This window comes from Coregonus lavaretus (genome assembly GCF_964263955.1).
Source record: "Coregonus lavaretus genome assembly, chromosome: 21".
Taxonomy (NCBI): Eukaryota; Metazoa; Chordata; class Actinopteri; order Salmoniformes; family Salmonidae; genus Coregonus; species Coregonus lavaretus.
This window is the reverse complement of record NC_140008.1, coordinates 4,303,868-4,325,943: the sequence shown is the minus strand read 5'-3', so window position 1 is coordinate 4,325,943 and position 22,076 is coordinate 4,303,868. Positions and strand designations below refer to the sequence as shown.

Genomic DNA, 22,076 nt, shown 5'->3' with positions numbered 1-22,076 from the left:
ACCAAAACAAAGCATGACAACGAATGAGCGCATGCAGCAGCACCGGAGACGTTTTGATGTCTATACAGGCTATTGTTAACAATTAGGATAGTCTTATGTTTTGGAACAGTGCTAAAGTTGACTATCAACTGTAAAAACAGAACCAGTTACAAGTGAAGTATCTGATCATCAATGAATTAGAGAAAAAGCCATTTGTTGTTTAACACAGCAGCCTCACGTCATCCGGTAGGCCTATATGCACTTGTAACTTTTCATTTGGAAAACTCATTTTGTAATTTATTCTATTTTATGTAGCTCAATTGGTAGAGCACGGCGCTTGTAACGCCAGGGTAGTGGGTTCGATCCCCGGGACCACCCATACGTAAAAATGTATGCGCACATGACTGTAAGTCGCTTTGGATAAAAGCGTCTGCTAAATGGCTTATTATTATTATTATTATTATTATTATTATTATTATTATTATTATTATTGTTGTTTCAAAATAGATTTGTGTTGACTGTGAATAGGGCATGGGAGTATATGAGCATCTGCTAGGCTAACTTAACAAACTAGGCATGCATAGCTCACCACATGATCCTCAAACCAAAGACTGGCCAAACTCATGTTTCTAAAAGTGAATTAAAAAGGCACTTTTTGACTGTATCGCCCAATAAGGCATTTTGTTTCATTATTACATTCAAAGTATTTTTCTTTATTACATCCACGTGACCTGAGACGCGTTTAGTGTCAAGCACTTCACGACGACTGACGTTAATGCCACAGGACAGTAGTCATTCAGCTCCGCTGGGTGGTTCTTCTTCGGTACTGGTCGGATCTATGAGGTCTTCCGGAGTGAGGGGAACCGTGTGTTCTGAGAGGGAGGATCTCAGAGGTCTTCCGGAGTGAGGGAACCGTGTGTTCTGAGAGGGAGGATCTCAAAGGTCTTCCGGAGTGAGGGAACCGTGTGTTCTGAGAGGGAGGATCTCAGAAGTCTTCCAGAGAGGGAACCGTGTGTTCTGAGAGGGAGGATCTCAGAGGTCTTCCAGAGAGGGAACCGTGTGTTCTGAGAGGGAGGATCTCAGAGGTCTTCCAGTGAGGGAACCGTGTGTTCTGAGAGGGAGGATCTCAGAGGTCTTCCAGTGAGGGAACCGTGTGTTCTGAGAGGGAGCTGTTAAAGAAAGTGCAGAAGATGTCTGCAAGCTCATCTGAGCATTCCTTCAGCAGCCGTCCATTGATGTTATCTGGTCCGGGCGCTTTATTAGGTTTTACTCTCTTGTCTCACCACCATCTCGATTGTTTGCACCTCCCCTCCATCCCAGGCCTGGAGCTCCATTTGTTCTCTCAAGCTTTCTGTTACAGTGGAGAAGTTGTGGTAAAATAGAGCGCCACCATGTGGTGCTCTCCAAAAGAGGTGCTGATTTTGATTATAAGTGCAACTGCCCGGCTTTCTGGTTAGAGAACGTAAATGACCAGTAGGCGACAGGGATACAATCCACACTTTATTACCACACTGAATAGACAGCGATAGGAAGAGGACTGATGGAATAGTGAATTGTGGTTCTCCTACTACAGGTGTGCCCCTAATTGGCTGACCCCAGTCGACTGACTTGTTCAGGAGAGTTAGATAAGGCAACCCTAGCAACCTGGCCTAGCAACAGAGGTGTGAATGGCCGGTTTACAACCCATAGGAGGAACGGCGCCTGCTGCAGCAGCTAGAGAATCCCAAAGATCTGTTAATTACAGCAGGTACTCAGATCTGTTAATTACAGGCAGGTACTCAGATCTGTTAATTACAGGCAGGTACTCGGATCTGTTAATTACAGCAGGTACTAGGATCTGTTAATTACAGCAGGTACTAGGATCTGTTAATTACAGCAGGTACTAGGATCTGTTCATTACAGCAGGTACTCAGACCTTTTAATTACAGGCAGGTACTCACATCTGTTAATTACAGGCAGGTACTCAGATCTGTTAATTACAGCAGGTACTAAGATCTGTTAATTACAGCAGGTACTCAGATCTGTTAATTACAGCAGGTACTCGGATCTGTTAATTACAGGCAGGTACTCAGATCTGTTAATTACAGCAGGTACTCGGATCTGTTAATTACAGCAGGTTCTCAGATCTGTTAATGACAGGCAGGTACTCAGATCTGTTAATTACAGCAGGTACTCAGGCCTGTTAATTACAGCAGGTACCTAGACCTGTTAATTACAGCAGGTACTAGGATCTGTTAATTACAGGCAGGTACTCGGATCTGTTAATTACAGGCCTGTACTCGGATCTGTTAATTACAGGCAGGCACTCGGATCTGTTAATTACAGGCCTGTACTCAGATCTGTTAATTACAGGCAGGTACTCGTATCTGTTAATTACAGGCAGGTACTCAGATCTGTTAATTACAGCAGGTACTCAGATCTGTTAATTACAGGCAGGTACTCAGATCTGTTAATTACAGCAGGTACTCAGATCTGTTAATTACAGCAGGTACTCAGATCTGTTAATTACAGGCAGGTACTCAGATCTGTTAATTACAGCAGGTACTCAGATCTGTTAATTACAGGCAGGTACTCAGATCTGTTAATTACAGGCAGGTACTCAGATCTGTTAATTACAGCAGGTACTCAGATCTGTTAATTACAGCAGGTACTCAGATCTGTTAATTACAGCAGGTACTCAGGCCTGTTAATTACAGCAGGTACCTAGACCTGTTAATTACAGCAGGTACTAGGATCTGTTAATTACAGGCAGGTACTCGGATCTGTTAATTACAGGCCTGTACTCGGATCTGTTAATTACAGGCAGGCACTCGGATCTGTTAATTACAGGCCTGTACTCAGATCTGTTAATTACAGGCAGGTACTCGTATCTGTTAATTACAGGCAGGTACTCGTATCTGTTAATTACAGGCAGGTACTCGGATCTGTTAATTACAGGCATGTACTCGGATCTGTTAATTACAGGCCTGTACTCGGATCTGTTAATTACAGGCCTGTACTCGGATCTGTTAATTACAGGCAGGTACTCGTATCTGTTAATTACAGCAGGTACTTAGATCTGTTAATTACAGGCCTGTCCTCGGATCTGTTAATTACAGGCAGGTACTCAGATCTGTTAATTACAGCAGGTACTCAGGTCTGTTAATTACAGCAGGTACTCAGATCTGTTAATTACAGCAGGTACTCAGATCTGTTAATTACAGGCAGGTACTCAGATCTGTTAATTACAGCAGGTACTCAGATCTGTTAATTACAGCAGGTACTCAGATCTGTTAATTACAGGCAGGTACTCAAATATGTTAATTACAGCAGGTACTCAGATCTGTTAATTACAGCAGGTACTCAGATCTGTTAATTACAGCAGGTACTCAGATCTGTTAATTACAGGCAGGTACTCAGATCTGTTAATTACAGCAGGTACTCAGATCTGTTAATTACAGCAGGTACTCAGATCTGTTAATTACAGGCAGGTACTCAGATCTGTTAATTACAGCAGGTACTCAGATCTGTTAATTACAGCAGGTACTCTGATCTGTTAATTACAGGCAGGTACTCAGATCTGTTAATTACAGGCAGGTACTCAGATCTGTTAATTACAGCATTAATTACAGCAGGTACTCAGATCTGTTAATTACAGCAGGTACTTTTTTAAGAAGGTGCTGCTGCTGAGTATTTTTATTTTTAATGTTTTTTTGTTAGTTTTTTTTACATATTGGCGCAGCCAGTCCACAAGGTGGCGTTACATTCTTTGGAGAGAACCATGCCAAAACGCTAAAGCCAGCCTGTCAACAATGGACCTGCTCTGCTTACACACACACACACACACACACACACACACACACACACACACACACACACACTGTGCCTGCTGAAAGCTCTGTCTGCTGCTGCCAGCCATGGGGACAAGGGTTGTGTCCATAATGACAGCCTTTTCCTTACATGGTAAACTATATACGGGATAGGGTACACTTTGGGATGCACCGTGGAGAGGTACAATGATGAGCATGAAATAGACAGCCAAGCCTGGTGGCTCTAGTCCATGTGATCCATCCACAAACAATACTGGATACTGGGTGATCTGAAAAGTCATAGTCAATCGATCAATAATATAATAATACTTTTAGCAAAAATGTTTATTTTTAATTCACAATCTGTAGAAACAATGAGAATAGAAAGGTTCAGAACTTTTGTAAAACATCACAGTACAGTTGAAAAATATATGGCAAATAGAAATCCTATATGGATGGTGTTAAGAGACAGATGGGAGGTATTGAATGAGTTGAAGGATGGGACTAATAACAACTAACAACAACTAATAACAACAAGATAACTAATAATGTAAGCATACTGTGTCCATAATAAGTATATAGGTTATAGGTTGAGAACTTTTGTGAAAGAGCACAGTTAGAAAGATATGGCATATAGAAGCAAACCGGATGGACATCATGAAAATGATCGGAAAGGTTGAGAGTAGAAGAAGTTCAGGAGCAAAATATATATATATATATATATATATATATATATATATATATATATATATATATATATATATATATATATATATATAATAGAATTATTGTAAAATTAACTGTGTCCATAAGGTGTAGATAGTAAGTATAGGCTGGAAGTAGGGGCCTGGGCATTGTTGTTCACTAATTTACTCCAAGTAGGGAAAGGATGGCGGGGTTGAAAAGTAATAAAGGGGAGTATATATATAAAAAACATGGGGGATTGGAAGTGATGCAGACAATTACATTGATAGATTGTATCTTCTATCTGCAATATTAAGCTGATCCATCCCCCCCAGAAAAAAAAAGTATCCGCTCGCTTGCTCGCTCTCTCAATTACATTCAATCTAAGGGCTTTATTGGCATGGGAAACGTGTGTTAACATTGCCAAAGCAAATGAAGTAGATAATAAATAAACAAAATGGAAATAAACAATGAAAAAGATGAACAAGTATACATTACACTCACAAAAGTTCAAAAATAATAGACATTTCAAATATCATGATGTGCAAATAGTTAAAGTACAAATGGGAAAATAAATAAACATAAATATGGGTTGTATTTACAATGGTGTTTGTTCTTCACTGGTTGCCCTTTTCTTGTGGCAACAGGTCATAAATCTTGCTGCTGTGATGGCACACTGTGGTATTTCACCTATTAGATATGGGAGTTTATCAAAATTGGGTTTGTTTTTGTATTCTTTGTGGATCTCTGTAATTTGTGGGTCTGTGTAATCAGAGGGAAATATGTGTCTCTAATATGGTCATACATTTGGCAGGAGGTTAGGAAGTGCAGCTCAGTTTCCACCTCATTTTGTGGGCAGTGTGCACATAGCCTGTCTTCTGTTGACAGCTAGGTCTGCCTACGGCGGCCTTTCTCAATAGCAAGGCAATGCTCACTGAGTCTGTACATAGTCAAAGCTTTCCTTAAGTTTGGGTCAGTCACATTGGTCAGGTATTCTGCCACTGTGTACTCTCTGTTTAGGGCCAAATTGCATTCTAGTTTGCTCTGTTTTTTTGTTAATTCTTTCCAATGTGTCAAGTAATTATCTTTTTTGTTTTCTCATAATTTGGTTGGGTCTAATTGTGTTGTTGTCCTGGGGCTCTGTGGGGTCTGTTTGTGTTTGTGAACAGAGCCCCAGGACCAGCTTGCTTAGGGGACTCTTCTCCAGGTTCATCTCTCTGTAGGTGATGGCTTTGTGATGGAAGGTTTGGGAATCGCTTCCTTTTAGGTGGTTGTAGAATTTAACGGCTCTTTTCTGGATTTTGATAATTAGCGGGTATCGGCCTAATTCTGCTCTGCATGCATTATTTGGCGTTTTATGTTGTACACTATGAAAAATGTATGCACTCACTAACTGTAAGTCGCTCTGGATAAGAGCGTCTGCTAAATGACTAAAATGTAAAATGTACACTGAGGATATTTTTGCAGAATTCTGCATGCAGAGTCTCAATTTGGTGTTTGTCCCATTTTGTGAATTCTTGGTTGGTGAGCGGACCCCAGACCTCACAACCATAAAGGGCAATGGGTTCTATAACTGATTCAAGTATTTTTAGCCAGATCCCAGTTGGAATGTCGAATTTTATGTTCCTTTTGCTGGTGTAGAAGGCCCTCGCTCGCTTGCTCTCTCTCTCTTTCTTTTTTTTCGGTTATTAAATACCTAATTGACCGACTTCAGTTCAATTACTTAACTCCATTTAGGTTTTTTATTTTTTGTTTCTCTAGAGAGAAATCAAATAATTCACGAGGGAAATCAAGTCAAGAACTATGTGGTATACTGGGCTGAAGGGAGTTGTAGTTTTCATTAAGCACATTTTCAACCTAGTTCAGCACAGAAACGTGGTAATTAACTACAATGACCATAATCCATTGCGCCAGTTTTTTCTGGCTCAGACTGATCAGAGAGGAAGAGGCGAAGCGAGAGGTTTAATTCGCCAAAATATGTCTAAAATAAGCGCAATGCGTTTCTGTGGGCTTATTTTGGATTTAAGCTTGTATCCTGCCTTCCCGCCTTTGGGACAAACACTCACATTTATTAGGGCTTGGACATGAGCATCTCGTCATTGTATACAGATGGCTGGACGGATACACTTTTACACCTGCTACATTCGGTTCGATACACAGAGAGGAATGTACACAACGCAACATGAGAGGGACAGAGACGGTTCGTGAACGGTATACCTTATCTACTTTGAAGAACTAGTAAAATGATTTTGTCAGACAGCTCTGGAGCATACTTAGGAAGGTTAGCCTAGCTAAAGACAGTACAGTACGGGGAGAACAGAGATAACATTAGATGGCCTGGCTGGCTGACTGCTACTGCCTGAGCAGAGATGAGATGATGACTTTAAGGAATAAAAAAGAATAAAGGCATCAAATAAAAACGAAGTAATATTTTTATTTGTTTCATAGTAATTTCCTATGTTTCTATTGATGTCTACCCAATGTGGACCTGACAGAGACCATGGAATATTTTCAATTGAATGTTCACAATTTTGGGCTTTGGAATTTCCATTAAAAAGCTCTAAAATCATTGTAACGTCATTATTTCATAACACATTTTTCGTCAGTTGTTGAATGTCTGCTGTAACCCACAGGCTAATGTAGGCCTATCCAGTACAATTGAGATGTTAGTTGCACCCTGTCTGCCTCCTCCTACTCACAGCCTTTGTTAATATGCAGCCAGAGACCCAATCCCAGTCCAAATAGTTAGACATCTGAATTTACCTGTATTGATCCACTCAGAGCAGGGCCAGAGGGCTAGCTCTGAATGGATGCATGGATCATTACAATGATTTAGTCCCAGACAGGCCTGAGGCTGTCGGGGAGAGGCCATGAAGGCTTTAGAGTCAATGGGCCTTAGTTCCAGACAGACAGACAGGCAGGCCTGAGACCACACTCAGACAGACAGACAGGCCTGAGACCACACTCAGACAGACAGACAGGCCTGAGACCACACTCAGACAGACAGACAGGCCTGAGACCACACTCAGACAGACAGACAGACAGGCCTGAGACCACACTCAGACAGACAGACAGGCCTGAGACCACACTCAGACAGACAGACAGGCCAGAGACCACACTCAGACAGACAGACAGGCCTGAGACCACACTCAGACAGACAGACAGGCCTGAGACCACACTCAGACAGACAGACAGGCCTGAGACCACACTCAGACAGACAGACAGGCCTGAGACCACACTCAGACAGTGTGCATGTTTACCATACTAGACTACTAATCACCTTGCATCCCAAATGACTACTCATTATTTAATAAAAATTAGCGAGTCTATCTTGCTATTCATTACAGAAAGGGTTGACCACTAGCCAGACCTTCAGAAAGGGTTGACCACTAGCCAGACCTTTAGAAAGGGTTGACCACTAGCCAGACCTTTAGAAAGGGTTGACCACTAGCCAGACCTTTAGAAAGGGTTGACCACTAGCCAGACCTTCAGGAAGGGTTGACCACTAGCCAGACCTTCAGGAAGGGTTGACCACTAGCCAGACCTTCAGGAAGGGTTGACCACTAGCCAGACCTTCAGGAAGGGTTGACCACTAGCCAGACCTTTAGAAAGGGTTGACCACTAGCCAGACCTTCAGAAAGGAAAGGGTTGACCACTAGCCAGACCTTCAGGAAGGGTTGACCACTAGCCAGACCTTCAGGAAGGGTTGACCACTAGCCAGACCTTCAGGAAGGGTTGACCACTAGCCAGACCTTTAGAAAGGGTTGACCACTAGCCAGACCTTCAGAAAGGAAAGGGTTGACCACTAGCCAGACCTTCAGGAAGGGTTGACCACTAGCCAGACCTTCAGGAAGGGTTGACCACTAGCCAGACCTTTATGGCCCATCTCCAGACCCAGTTTGCACTCTGATATACCCTGATGTGTAATTATGTTCTGTGTCATTTCGTCAAACTATAAATGTAAGTAGTGTGGTCAGTCTGGGTTGTTTCAGGTCGGGTGGCGTGTGTGTGTGTCGGCAGTTAACAGACAGTTGACATGGCAGATGGAACAGTTAGGGTAAGAGGAAGGAGTTCAGCCAGTCGGAGTGGAAGAGGATAGAGGATGCACACATACACACACACACACACACACACACACTCACACACACACACACACACACACACACACACACACACACACACCGCCTGCCGCCTCGTGTTCCCTCTTGTGTGGAGTGGAGTGGAGAGAAGAGCACTCACTCATCATTTAGTCAGTCTGCCCAGCTGTTCTCACTTCTTCTACATCCACCCCCCCGGTCTCACCCTCTCTCTCTTTCAGGGTGTAATGTTTTAAATATCTCTCATGTCAATATCATGCGGTTTAGAGAGGATGTTGAGTCAAGTACTTTTGATTGCTGCCCGCAGCAGTAATTGCCATAATCGCTGTAAATATTAGCGTACTGACAGGGTTGCGTGAAGTCATTCTACTGCCTATGTAATTTCGTCATCTTTTTGTTTTTCAGACAGAGATCGCCAAGCGGCTCAACGCGATTCTAGCTCAAATTATGCCTTTCCTGTCACAAGAGGTGAGTGTTTAAAATGGCCTTTGTTGATAGTGTCACATTGTGGAGTGTTAAAATTAGAGGTGATCACTTAGAGGTAGTTATGGTGCTTATTTAGTCAAAGACTCCATTGGGAAAACTATAACTTTCATACCTTTTGAACAAGGTTAGATGCTTTTGAATAATTGTGTGGCAGTTGTCCCTAATTCAAATGTATCCACTTGTGTGAATGGAATTGTGTGTTTAAATTGTCAAGCACAATCTATCAATGTCGTCTAGATTGGTGTTTCCAGTTGTGAATGTAAAGTGTGTCATTGTGCGTGGGAATGATGAGTCCCATTTCCAGGTCAACTCTGTTTTTTGTTTCTTTACAAAATGTAGGGTTGCAAAATTCTGGTAACTTTCCCAGGTTTTCCAGAAATCCCAGTTGGAAGATTTCTGGAATCAGATGGGAATAAGCATGCAATCTGGAATCCTCCAATCAGTATTTCTGGAAAACCAGGGAATTTTGGGAAAGTGACCATCATTTTGCAACCCTACAGCTGTCTAGATTATGGAGTGTAACCAATGAAGAGTCTCCTAACCATTTTCCTCTGTGTTTCTCCCCCCTATAGCACCAACAGCAGGTATCCCAGGCAGTAGACAGAGCTAAACAGGTCACCATGACTGAGCTCAATGCCATCATCGGGGTACGTGGGATTCCCAATCTGCCTCTCACCGTGTGTAAACATTTTTTTTTTTACATCTTTCATTTATTAAACATCAGCTAGGCCAGGGACAAACCTGCATTAACGTGACTACTGACTACACATTCTAATGTAATGTTTAGAACTACCTGTATCTAGCGGCTGGCCTTGCCAGGTCTCGTCTGGCAACAGTTACACTGATTAGCAGACACAGGACGGTGAATTACACATTGTTACAAAGTAATATTAATTACAGATTATTAATGTAGTTCAGTCTCCACCTACTGCAGTTTTGCCTTTGTCATGGATTATTTGTAAAGGACATGTTGATATTGTTATGTTGTATCAGTACTGTAGTTGACCTGTGGTATATGCTACAGTGTAGGGATGGATGCTACAGTGCAGGGATGGATGCTACAGTGTAGGGATGGATGCTACAGTGTAGGGATGGATGCTACAGTGCAGGGATGGATGCTACAGTGTAGGGATGGATGCTACAGTGTAGGGATGGATGCTACAGTGTAGGGATGGATGCTACAGTGCAGGGATGGATGCTACAGTGTAGGGATGGATGCTACAGTGCAGGGATGGATGCTACAGTGTAGGGATGGATGCTACAGTGTAGGGATGGGTGCTAAAGTGTAGGGATGGATGCTACAGTGTAGGGATGGATGCTACAGTGCAGGGATGGATGCTACAGTGCAGGGATGGATGCTACAGTGTAGGGATGGATGCTACAGTGTAGGGATGGATGCTACAGTGCAGGGATGGATGCTACAGTGTAGGGATGGATGCTACAGTGTAGGGATGGATGCTACAGTGTAGGGATGGATGCTACAGTGCAGGGATGGATGCTACAGTGCAGGGATGGATGCTACAGTGCAGGGATGGATGCTACAGTGCAGGGATGGATGCTACAGTGTAGGGATGGATGCTACAGTGCAGGGATGGATGCTACAGTGCAGGGATGGATGCTACAGTGCAGGGATGATTGCTACAGTGTAGAGATGGATGCTACAGTGTAGGGATGGATGCTACAGTGCAGGGATGGATGCTACAGTGCAGGGATGGATGCTACAGTGCAGGGATGGATGCTACAGTGCAGGGATGGATGCTACAGTGCAGGGGTGGATGCTACAGTGCAGGGGTGGATGCTACAGTGTAGGGGTGGATGCTACAGTGCAGGGATGGATGCTACAGTGCAGGGATGGATGCTACAGTGTAGGGATGGATGCTACAGTGCAGGGATGGATGCTACAGTGCAGGGATGGATGCTACAGTGCAGGGATGGATGCTACAGTGCAGGGATGGATGCTACAGTGCCGGGATGGATGCTACAGTGCAGGGATGGTTGCTACAGTGCAGGGATGGATTCTACAGTGCAGAGATGGATGCTACAGTGCAGGGATGGATGCTACAGTGCAGGGATGGATACACTAGACTGGGCTGTCTGTTGCAGTAGCTATCAGTTGTGTGTTTATAAACTCTGCTATCCTCTGTACCTGTGTGTGGGTATAGATTAGAGGCGTGTAACTAGCCTCTACGGTAACCTTGTGTGTTTTATAAATGAGGGCCGAGTCGGGACGGCTAGCAAGCGCTTCAGACTCCACCCTCCCTCTCTTCAGACCCCCTTCCCTCTTCAGACCCCCTTCCTCTCCCTCTCTTCAGACCCCCTCCCTCTTCAGACCCCCTTTCTCTTCAGACCCCCTTCCTCTCCCTCTTCGCGCCATACTGTATGGCCACCGTTTAGCTCCGACCCAACTGTTGTGATTGTTTTGTTTATTTTTACTTTATTTTCACAAAATGTATCTGCTATCATTTCTTACAACCGACGAGAACTTTTGAACGTCAGCTCTGCAGTTACTTACCTCAAATCCGGCTTCAACTTCGACTTCGGCTCATCTGCCCTGGGCTCGTTCTGTAATTCCGACCCAAATTTCAGGTGTAGTGTCGAGTAACGTTGCTAATTATGCTGTGATGACCAAGGAGGACCCGCTGACGCTGTATTTTCATCATAAGGTTTATTCATAACAAAGGGTTACAGCGTCGATTTACAGATACCTGCAGATACCCGGAGAATAATCGCCCCATCTCTAATATGATTATTCTGTCTTCCTTTCTCCCAACTGTGGTATATATGCTATGTAATCTGATATGGGTGTTCCCCTACAGACCAATCACCTTCTCCACACAACAGACTTCCTCTGTTCTATGGTGTGTCACTCTAAAACGACTCCCTCTAAAACTGAATAAACCTCCTCTCAGGTTCCACTTGAAAACATTAGCAAAGTCATAATTCTTCATACACTACACAGGCTACCCAAGAGGAAACGCCAACGTTAGAGGCAAGAGAGGGGGGATCCTGGTGAGATTAAGGCGAAGGGAGAATTGGCCACCTTTTCTCTCCATTCTACTGGCCAATCACTTGATAATAAGAGGATTGATCTCCGATTGCGGATTTGCTACCAACGGGGCTCTTGAAACTGCAATATTCTCTGCTTTTCTGAAACATGGCTCTTGGACAAGATGGTCTCCATTCACCGTGCGGCAGGTAGGTTAGTGGTTAAGAGCATTGTGCCAGTAACCGAAAGGTCGCTGGTTCTAATCCCCGAGCCGACTAGGTGAAAAATCTGCCGATGTGCCCTTGAGCAAGGCACTTAACCCTAATTGCTCCTGTAAGTCGCTCTGGATAAGAGCGTCTGCTAAATGACTAAAATGTAAAATGTAAATGTAAGCCGGGCAAATCGAGGGGGGGAAGCGTTTGCCTCTTTATCAACAACAACTGGTGTGCTGACTCGAACGCGGTGGAAGTGTCGACCCATTGTTCACCCATCTTGGAATACCAGATGGTCAAATGCCGACCCTTCTACCTCCCGTGGGAGTTTTCAGCTGTTATCGTGACTGTTGTATACATTACACCTCAGGACAAGAAAAATAACAAGCTGGAACTTAACAAACTGTACGAGGCTGTAACCAAGCAGGAAAACTTAAACCCAGAGGTTGCTTTTCTGGTTGCCGGCGATGTTTATTCTGCGTCATTAAGACACGTGCCCTGCTTCCATCAACACGTCTCCCTCGCCACTAGGGGCCGATGAAGTCTTAGACCGTTGTTTATTCTACCCACAAGCAAGCATAAAAGGCCCTCCCTTGTCCGCCATTCGGCAAATCAGGTCGTGACTCTGTACTCCTGCTTCCTGTTTACAAGCAGAAGCTCAAACAGGAATTTACCCGTGACTCGCTCCATTGAGAAATGGTCATCAGAATCAGAGAGTATGCTACAGGACCGCTTTGCTAGCTCTGATTTGGAATATGTTCAGAGACTCCGGCGATAACATTGACGAGCTAACCACCTCCGTCACCGGCTTTATTAGAAAATGTATTGGCGACGTTGTCCCCACAGTGAAGGTTCTCTGCTTCCCCAATCAAAAGCCCTGGATTAACACAGAGGTTGGCGCTAAGCTAAAGGACAGGGCTATCGCACACAGGTCTATCGTAGACAACCCAGAGGCTACAGCTGAGGACAGGAACAGGAAGTCCCACTATGACCTCCGCAGAGTCATCAAACGAGCAAAAAGGACAATATAGGAATAAGGTGGAATCGTATTCCACAGGCTCCGCCTCCCGCCCCATGTGACAGGGGCTACAGTCCATTACGGATTACACCCAGCCGTGATCTGCCCAACCATGCCTCCCTACCCAGATTACACTCAATGCATTTTAGGCATGCTTTGGTGCATCAAGTCTGACACCAACAGGCTCCTGAACAGCTTCTATCCCCACGCCGTAAGGCTGCTGAATAGCTAACAGAATGGCTACACGGACTGTGAGTTGACCCTTGGATTTTATTCTTATCTTTATGCACACTCACACAAACACTCAATCCATCATTTGCTCACACACACATAATATTCACATACATTTATACTGACTCAACACACACGCACACCGACTCACATGCAATTATTTATATAGTATGCTTGCTTACTTTATTGTGTTCTTCTTATTTCTTATTTTATATCTGGTGTGTGTTTGTTCTACCTTGTAATTTGTAGTATTTGTAGAATTACAGCTTGCAAGAAAGGCATTTCACTGTACTTGTCAGACCCCCCCCCCCCCCTCTCTAGTCCTCTCATGGTTTAATTGTCTATAAGGTTTTAATAAGGATTCTCAGCTCATCCCTCACTGGCTCACTGCTGACCTGGATAGGATAGCTGTTAGTACTGCAGCTGGTGGTGGGGATTACAGACAGGGGGGTGAGAAACAACACAAGGCTGCCGGTTCTTCCGCTAGCCTGGTGCTGCAGCCACAGGAGGCCTGACACAGCATACACAGGGGGTGCTAGCCTGGTGCTGCAGCCACAGGAGGCCTGACACAGCATACACAGGGGGTGCTAGCCTGGTGCTGCAGCCACAGGAGGCCTGACACAGCATACACACTTAGCAGTCAGTCAGCCAGCTGCCAGATGTCGTCCCCACAGTGACCGTACGTACACACAGCCAGCCAGCTTACAACACAAGCTACGTAGCCTATACAGTAGGGCGGTTTACCGGGGTGTTTCAAATCCAATTTTATTTGCCACATGCGCCGAATACAACAGGTGTAGACATTACAGTGAAATGCTTACTTTCAAGCCCTTAACCAACAATGCAGTTAAAAAAAAAAAAAAGAGAAAAAAAAAGTGTTAAGTAAAAAATAAATAAGTACAAAATAAAAGGAAATAACTAAAGAGCACCAGTAAAATAACAGTAGGGAGGCTATATACAGGGGGGTACCGGTACCGCTTGCCGTGCGGTAGCAGAGAGAACAGTCTATGACTAGGGTGGCTGGAGTCTTTGACAATTTTGAGGGCCTTCCTCTGACACCGCCTGGTATAGAGGTCCTGGATGGCAGGAAGCTTGGCCCCAGTGATGTACTGGGCCGTACGCACTACCCTATGTAGTGCCTTGCTGTCGGAGGCCAAGCAGTTGCCATACCAGGCGGTGATGCAACCAGTCAGGATGCTCTCGATGGTGCAGCTGTAGAATCTTTTGAGGATCTGAGGACCCATGCCGAATCTTTTCAGTCTCCTGAGGGGGAATAGGCTTTGTCGTGCCCTCTTCACGACTGTCTTGGTGTGTTTGGACCATGATAGTTCGTTGGTGATGTGGACACCAAGGAACTTGAAGCTCTCAACCTGTTCCACTACAGCCCCGTCGATGAGAATGGGGGCGTGCTCAGTCCTCTTTTTTTTCCTGTAGTCCACAATCATCTCCTTTGTCTTGGTCACGTTGAGGGAGAGGTTGTTATCCTGGCACCACACGGCCAGGTCTCTGACCTCCTCCCTATAGGCTGTCTCATCGTTGTCGGTGATCAGGCCTACCACTGTTGTGTCGTCGGCAAACTTAATGATGGTGTAGGAGTCGTGCCTGGCCATGCAGTCATGGGTGAACAGGGAGTACAGGAGGGGACTGAGCACGCACCCCTGAGGGGCCCCCGTGTTGAGGATCAATGTGGCAGATGTGTTGTTACCTACCTTTACCACCTGGGGGCGGCCCGTCAGGAAGTCCAGGATCCAGTTGCAGAGGGAGGTGTTTAGTCCCAGGATCCTTAGCTTAGTGATGAGCTTTGAGGGCACTATGGTGTTGAATGCTGAGCTGTAGTCAATGAATAGCATTATCACGTAGGTGTTGCTCTTGTCCAGGTGGGAAAGGGCAGTGTGGAGTGCAATAGAGATTGCATCATCTGTGGATCTGTTGGAGCGGTATGCAAATTGGAGTGGGTCTAGGGTTTCTGGGATAATGGTGTTGATGTGAGCCATGACCAGCCTTTCAAAGCACTTCATGGCTACAGACGTGAGTGCTGTGGGGTCGGTAGTCATTTAGGCAGGTTATCTTTGTGTCCTTGGGCATGGGGACTATGGTGGTCTGCTTGAAACATGTTGGTATTACAGACTCAGTCAGGGACATGTTGAAAATGTCAGTGAAGACACTTGCCAGTTGGTCAGCACATGCTCGGAGTACACGTCCTGGTAATCCGTCTTGCCCTGCGGCCTTGTGAATGTTGACCTGCTTAAAAGTCTTACTCACATCGGCTACGGAGAGGGTGATCATTTTTAGGGCCTTCCTCTGACACCGCCTGGTATAGAGGTCCTGGATGGCAGGAAGCTTGGCCCCAGTGATGTACTGGGCCGTACGCACTACCCTCTGTAGTGCCTTGCGGTCGGAGGCCGAGCAGTTGCCATACCAGGCGGTGATGCAACCAGTCAGGATGCTCTCGATGGTGCAGCTGTATAACTTTTTGAGGATCTGAGGACCCAAGCCAAATCTTTTCAGTCTCCTGAGGGGGAATAGGCTTTGTCGTGCCCTCTTCACGACTGTCATGATAGTTTGTTGGTGATGTGGACACCAAGGAACTTGAAGCTCTCAACCTGTTCCACTACAGCCCCGTCGATGAGAATGGGGGCGTGCTCAATCCTCTTTTTTTCCCCTGTAGTCCACAATCATCTCCTTTGTCTTGATCACGTTGAATGAGAGGTTGTTATCCTGGCACCACACGGCCAGGTCTCTGACCACCTCCCTATAGGCTGTTTCATCGTTGCCGGTGATCAGGCCTACCACTGTTGTGTCGTCGGAAAACTTAATGATGGTGTTTGAGTCGTGCCTGGCCATGCAGTCATGGGTGAACAGGGAGTACAGGAGGGGACTGAGCACGCACCCCTGAGGGGCCCCCGTGTTGAGGATCAGCGTGGCAGAAGTGTTGTTACCTACCCTTACCACCTGGGGCCGGCCCGTCAGGAAGTCAAGGATCCAGTTGCAGAGGGAGGTGTTTAGTCCCAGGGTCCTTAGCTTAGTGATGAGGTTTGAGGGAACTATGGTGTTGAACGCTGAGCTGTAGTCAATGAATAGCATTCTCACGTAGGTGTTCCTCTTGTCCAGGTGGGAAAGGGTAGTGTGGAGTGCAATAGAGATTGCATCATCTGTGGATCTGTTGGGGCGATATGCAAATTGGAGTGGGTCTAGGGTTTCTGGGATAATGGTGTTGATGTGAGCCATGACCAGCCTTTCAAAGCACTTCATGGCTAGAGACGTGAGTGCTGTGGGGTCGGTAGTCATTTAGGCAGGTTATCTTAGTGTCCTTGGGCACAGGGACTATGGTGGTCTGCTTGAAACATGTTGGTATTCCAGACTCAGTCATGGATATGTTGAAAATATCAGTGAAGACACTTGCCAGTTGGTCAGCGCTTGCTCGGAGTACACGTCCTGGTAAACCGTCTGGCCCTGCGGCCTTGTGAATGTTGACCTGCTTAAAAGTCTTACTCAAATCGGCTACGGAGAGCGTGATCACATAGTCATCCGGAACAGCTGATGCTCTCATGCATGCTTCAGTGTTGCTTGCCTCAAAGCGAGCATAGAAGTGATTTAGCTCGTTTGGTAGGCTTGTGTCACTGGGCAGCTCGCGGTTTTGCTTCCCTTTATAGTCTGTAATAGTTTTCAAATCCTGCCACATCCGACGAGCATCAGAGCCGGTGTAGTACGATTCAATCTTAGTCCTGTATTGACTCTCCGCCTGTTTGATGGTTCGTCGGAGGGCATAGCGGGATTTCTTATAAGCGTCCGAGTTAAGAGTCCCGCTCCTTGAAAGCGGCAGCTCTACCCTTTAGCTCAGTGCGGATGTTTCCTGTAATCCATGGCTTCTGGTTGGGGTATGTACGTACGGTCACTGTGGGGACGACATCATCGATGCACTTATTGATGAAGCCAGTGACTGATGTGGTGTACTCATCAATGCTATCGGAAGAATCCCGGAACATATTCCAGTCAGTGCTAGCAAAACAGTCCTGTAGCTTAGCATCTGCGTCATCTGACCACTTTTTTTTATTAATCGAGTCACTGGTGCTTCCTGCTTTAGTTTTTGCTTATAAGCAGGAATCAGGAGGATAGAGTTATGGTCAGATTTGCCAAATGGAGGGCGAGGGAGAGCTTTGTATGCGTCTCTGTGTGTGGAGTAAAGGTGGTCTAGAGTTTTTTTTCCTCTGGTTGCACATTTAACATGCTGGTAGAAATGAGGTAGAACGGATTTAAGTTTCCCTGCATTAAAGTCCCCAGCCACTAGGAGCGCTGCCTCTGGATGAGCGTTTTCCTGTTTAGTTATGGCCTTATACAGCTCATTGAGTGCAATCTTAGTGCCAGCATCGGTTTGTGGTGGTAAATAGACAGCTACGAAAAATAGTGTGGTCTACAGCTTATCATGAGATACTCTACCTCAGGCAAGCAAAACCTCGAGACTTCCTTAGTATTAGATTTTATGCACCAGCTGTTGTTTACAAATATACACAGACCGCCACCCCTTGTCTTACCGAAGGCAGACGTTCTATCCTGCCGATGTAGCGTATATCAGCCATAAAACAGCTGAACAGCTAATCTAATGGCTACCCGGACTATTTGCACTGACATTTTTTACGCTGCTTCTACTCTCTGTTGATTATCTATGCATAGTCACTTTACCCCTACCTACATGTAGATATTACCTCGACTAACCTGTACCCCCGCACATTGACTCGGTACCGGTACCCCCTGTATATAGCTTTGTTATTGTTATTTTATTGTTACTTTAATTTTTTGACTTTAGTTTATTTAGTAAATATTTTCTTAACTCTTATTTTTCTTAAATCTGCATTGTTGGTTAAGGGCTTGTCAGTAAGCATATCACGGTAAGCTCTACACCTGCTGTATTCGGCGCACGTGACAAATAACATGTTTTCTATATATGGTCCATCCTGACAGTTTTCCAGTCCTTTGAATCATATAGCATTCATTTGATCTCTCTGTCGTTCGGGGGAAGTGTGGGGGAAGTGTAGTGCTGTTTGTGACTACTACCTAGGCAGCATTAGTAATTCATGTAAGAGCGGCTGTACAGCAAGCAAGGTGTGGTGAGGGAGCGTGTGGGTGGTGAGGGAGGGCGTGGGTGGTGAGGGAGCGTGTGGGTGGTGAGGGAGGGAGCGTGTGGGTGGTGAGGGAGGGAGCGTGTGGGTGGTGAGGGAGCGCGTGGGTGGTGAGGGAGCGCGTGGGTGGTGAGGGAGCGCGTGGGTGGTGAGGGAGGGAGCGTGTGGTTGGTGAGGGAGGGAGCGTGTGGGTGGTGAGGGAGCGCGTGGGTGGTGAGGGAGCGCGTGGGTGTTGAGGGAGCGCGTGGGTGGTGAGGGAGCGTGTGGGTGGTGAGGGAGCGTGTGGATGGTGAGGGAGCGCGTGGGTGGTGAGGGAGCGCATGGGTGGTGAGGGAGCGTGTGGGTGGTGAGGGAGGGAGCGTGTGGGTGGTGAGGGAGCGTGTGGGTGGTGAGGGAGCGCGTAGGTGGTGAGGGAGCGCGTGGGTGGTGAGGGAGCGCGTCGGTGGTGAGGGAGCGTGTGGGTGGTGAGGGAGCGCGTGGGTGGTGAGGGAGCACGTGGGTGGTGAGGGAGAATGCCAACCGAATACTATGAAGGAGAGAAACCAGCCATCTGTAAGACTAATATCTGATCTCTAATTGGTGGAGAGGAACCAGCCATCTGTAGGACTAATATCTGATCTCTTATTGGTGGAGAGAACACATACTGCCATAATAGTCTTAAGTATTGAGTGCTTGTAGATGGCTGTAATAAATTATGTCTATTGGTGGTTCCTGAAGGGTTATTTAACCTGGTTTTAACCTGCTTGCGCCTGTACTGCTAACTGTTCCTGAAGGGTTATTTAACCTGGTTTTAACCTGCTTACTCCTGTACTGCTAACTGTTCCTGAAGGGTTATTTAACCTGGTTTTAACCTGCTTGCGCCTGTACTGCTAAGTGCTTTTAACCCACATCCATTACAAGCACGCACGTAGCATAGGGACATTACAAGCACGCACGTAGCATAGTGATGACTCGTGCGACTGTGGATCCTCAGACTGGATGTGAAGAGAGTAAATATAGTGTGTGTGTGTGCGGTTTCTCACTGTTGTTTTGGATCATCACTTTGGCTGTCTGTGTGATTTTGTAAATGTTAACGCCACGTGGAATATGAATTCATCCAGAGATTATTGATGGGTTTTAGTGACAGCATGATTTAATGGTGGGAATTAGAGTTATCGGTTTCTACTGAAGGGGAATGGAAACACTTCAGTAAGTAAAGCTAAGCAACGATATGTATTCTATCCACATGTCTATGAACGTGTGCATTAAACCCTTTCCAGCCCGTCCATTGTCACGTCAATATCTCTGTGCTACAAACGCCTCTCCCACACTCAGTCTGACAGGTTATGACCAATTTTGACAGCGCAATCGTTCAGATTTGGACAACAATATCAAGGTAAGGAACTGTATATATTTTGTTTTTATGTTGGTAATGATATTTAAGTTTTAGAGTATTTTTTTTCTCCTATTGATAAGATGAGTCTGTGAAATGAACTTTTGACGCCTGGTGAGCCAACTAGCTACCAAACCCAGTAGACTTGAAAAGTAAAATCAGCTTGAAAGTGAGTTTACAATTTCAATCTGAGGCAAAGGTTAATATTATCTGATCAATGACGCCAATATTTTTTTAAGTACATGAAAAGCTTTATGAAGTGAGTCAGCAATTTAATTTGTTTCCCCCCTCAGATAATGTTAGCTATCTGTCTAGATCGCTAGCTAGCCATGTAGCTAACTATGATGGCTAGTTCATCTATGCTATTCAAGTTAAGTCACCCAAGAAGGAGCAAGGTAGCCTACTTGATTTAGCGCTCGTCTTGTCTATTTTATGTTCATGTTTTCTTTGATAACTGTACAAAAATAATATGCATTAGGTATTAGAGCTAAAAAACAACAACTGGCTAGTGATTTTATACTCTGTCCCTAGCTAGCCAGCCAAAAGAGCGAGGGGTGCTGTGAAGGAAAATTGGATGGCAATTTTTTTACTAGCTAGTCATTAACCCCGTAGTCGACTACATGGCTATATCTCATTAGGTGTCTGTTTTATTTTTACTATGATTCCTATCAAATATTAAGCCTTCTGGCTGTTGAATGCATGAATTAATGTAACATTAAAGCCTAAACCTTACGATAATAGCTTATAAATAATGACTTTGTGGTGGTCAGCTTGGTAACTAAATGTTCCTGGTCCAGCTTGTTTGCTACTTACAGGCATACATTATCATATTATTTCAGTTATGGAGTATCAGATATGCAATTATATGACATGTTTTCTCAAATGTTATGGTGAAAACCTTTGGATAGTAAAATATGTGACTTTGTCACCTTGCAATTGATAACTGGTGGATAGACTATTCACTTTCATTGATTCCCTTTTTTTATGTGCTGAAGTGTATTCTGAATATACCTTTTTTTTTGTCAATCTTAGACAATTCTTTGGAGGGGTTGTCACTGATTTTACATTTGAAATGTTAATTTTCATTGTTTGACTTTTATGTTTTGAGTTTTAGAAATGGACAGAGAAGACCAGTACCAGCGGATAATGCAGTCCCTGTCCATGAGGAGGACGACACTGAGGGCAGATGAGCTACGGGTCGTTTCTGCAGAAAGCATGCAGGATGAGGAGGACCATGGAGGAAGATGCCCTTGATGCTGAGCTACTAGGAGAAGAGGAGGATAAAGAGAAGGAGGTTGAGGAGCCAGATGAGGTTGAGGAGCCAGAGGAGGTTGAGGAGCCAGATGAGGTTGAGGAGGTTGAGGAGCCAGATGAGGTTGAGGAGCCAGAGGAGGTTGAGGAGCCAGAGGAAGTTGAGGAGCCAGAGGAGGTTGAGGAGCCATAGGAGGTTGAGGAGCCAGAGGAGGTTGAAGAGCCTGAGGAGGTTGAGGAGCCAGATGAGGTTGAGGAGCCAGAGGAGGTTGAGGAGCCAGAGGAGGTTGAGGAGCCAGAGGAGGTTGAGGAGCCAGAGGAGGTTGAGGAGCCAGAGGAGGTTGAGGAGCCGCCACCTGAGGCCTCTCAGCTCTTCAACTAGAAATAATGTGTTATTGTTATGTATCATCAGGCATTTATATATATATATATATATATATATATATATATATATATATATATATATATATATATATATATATATATATATTTATTAATTAATTTTTTCTTCATATATTATGGAGTATACTAACAATTATCTATTTTCTCTTGTCTCTTCAGTCTGTCTGTCTTCTTGCTCCACGTCCCCATAAGCGTAAACGCTCCGTCTTGCCCGATAGCACGTTTCAGTCCTATGATGATGTTGGTGCACAGGCACCTGAATCCATCCCTTTCAGGCCTGAATGTCCAGTTGGTTTAGATCTTGGCAGTGTACGTCAAGCAGTTCGGTCGCCGGAAAGACTAAGGGAGATAGACTTCTTCTTGTTGTTTTTCACGCAGGCATTGGTGGCAGAGGTTTGTGGGTTCACAGATAATCAGGGTTGGGGGTCTTGTTTTTGGAGTGCCCGTTTTATA

At 45.1% G+C, this 22,076-nt stretch overlaps 1 protein-coding gene across 1 annotated transcript in view; it reads left to right on the top strand.

Annotated features, from left to right (window-relative positions):
- tle3a (TLE family member 3, transcriptional corepressor a) overlaps positions 1-22,076 on the top strand; it is an 80,492-nt gene that overhangs the window by 22,390 nt on the left and 36,026 nt on the right. The window contains exons 6-7 of the mRNA XM_084185906.1: positions 8,954-9,016; positions 9,607-9,681. Of these exons, the coding sequence (XP_084042032.1) occupies positions 8,954-9,016; positions 9,607-9,681 (138 nt within the window). The remainder of the gene's footprint in view (positions 1-8,953; positions 9,017-9,606; positions 9,682-22,076) is intronic.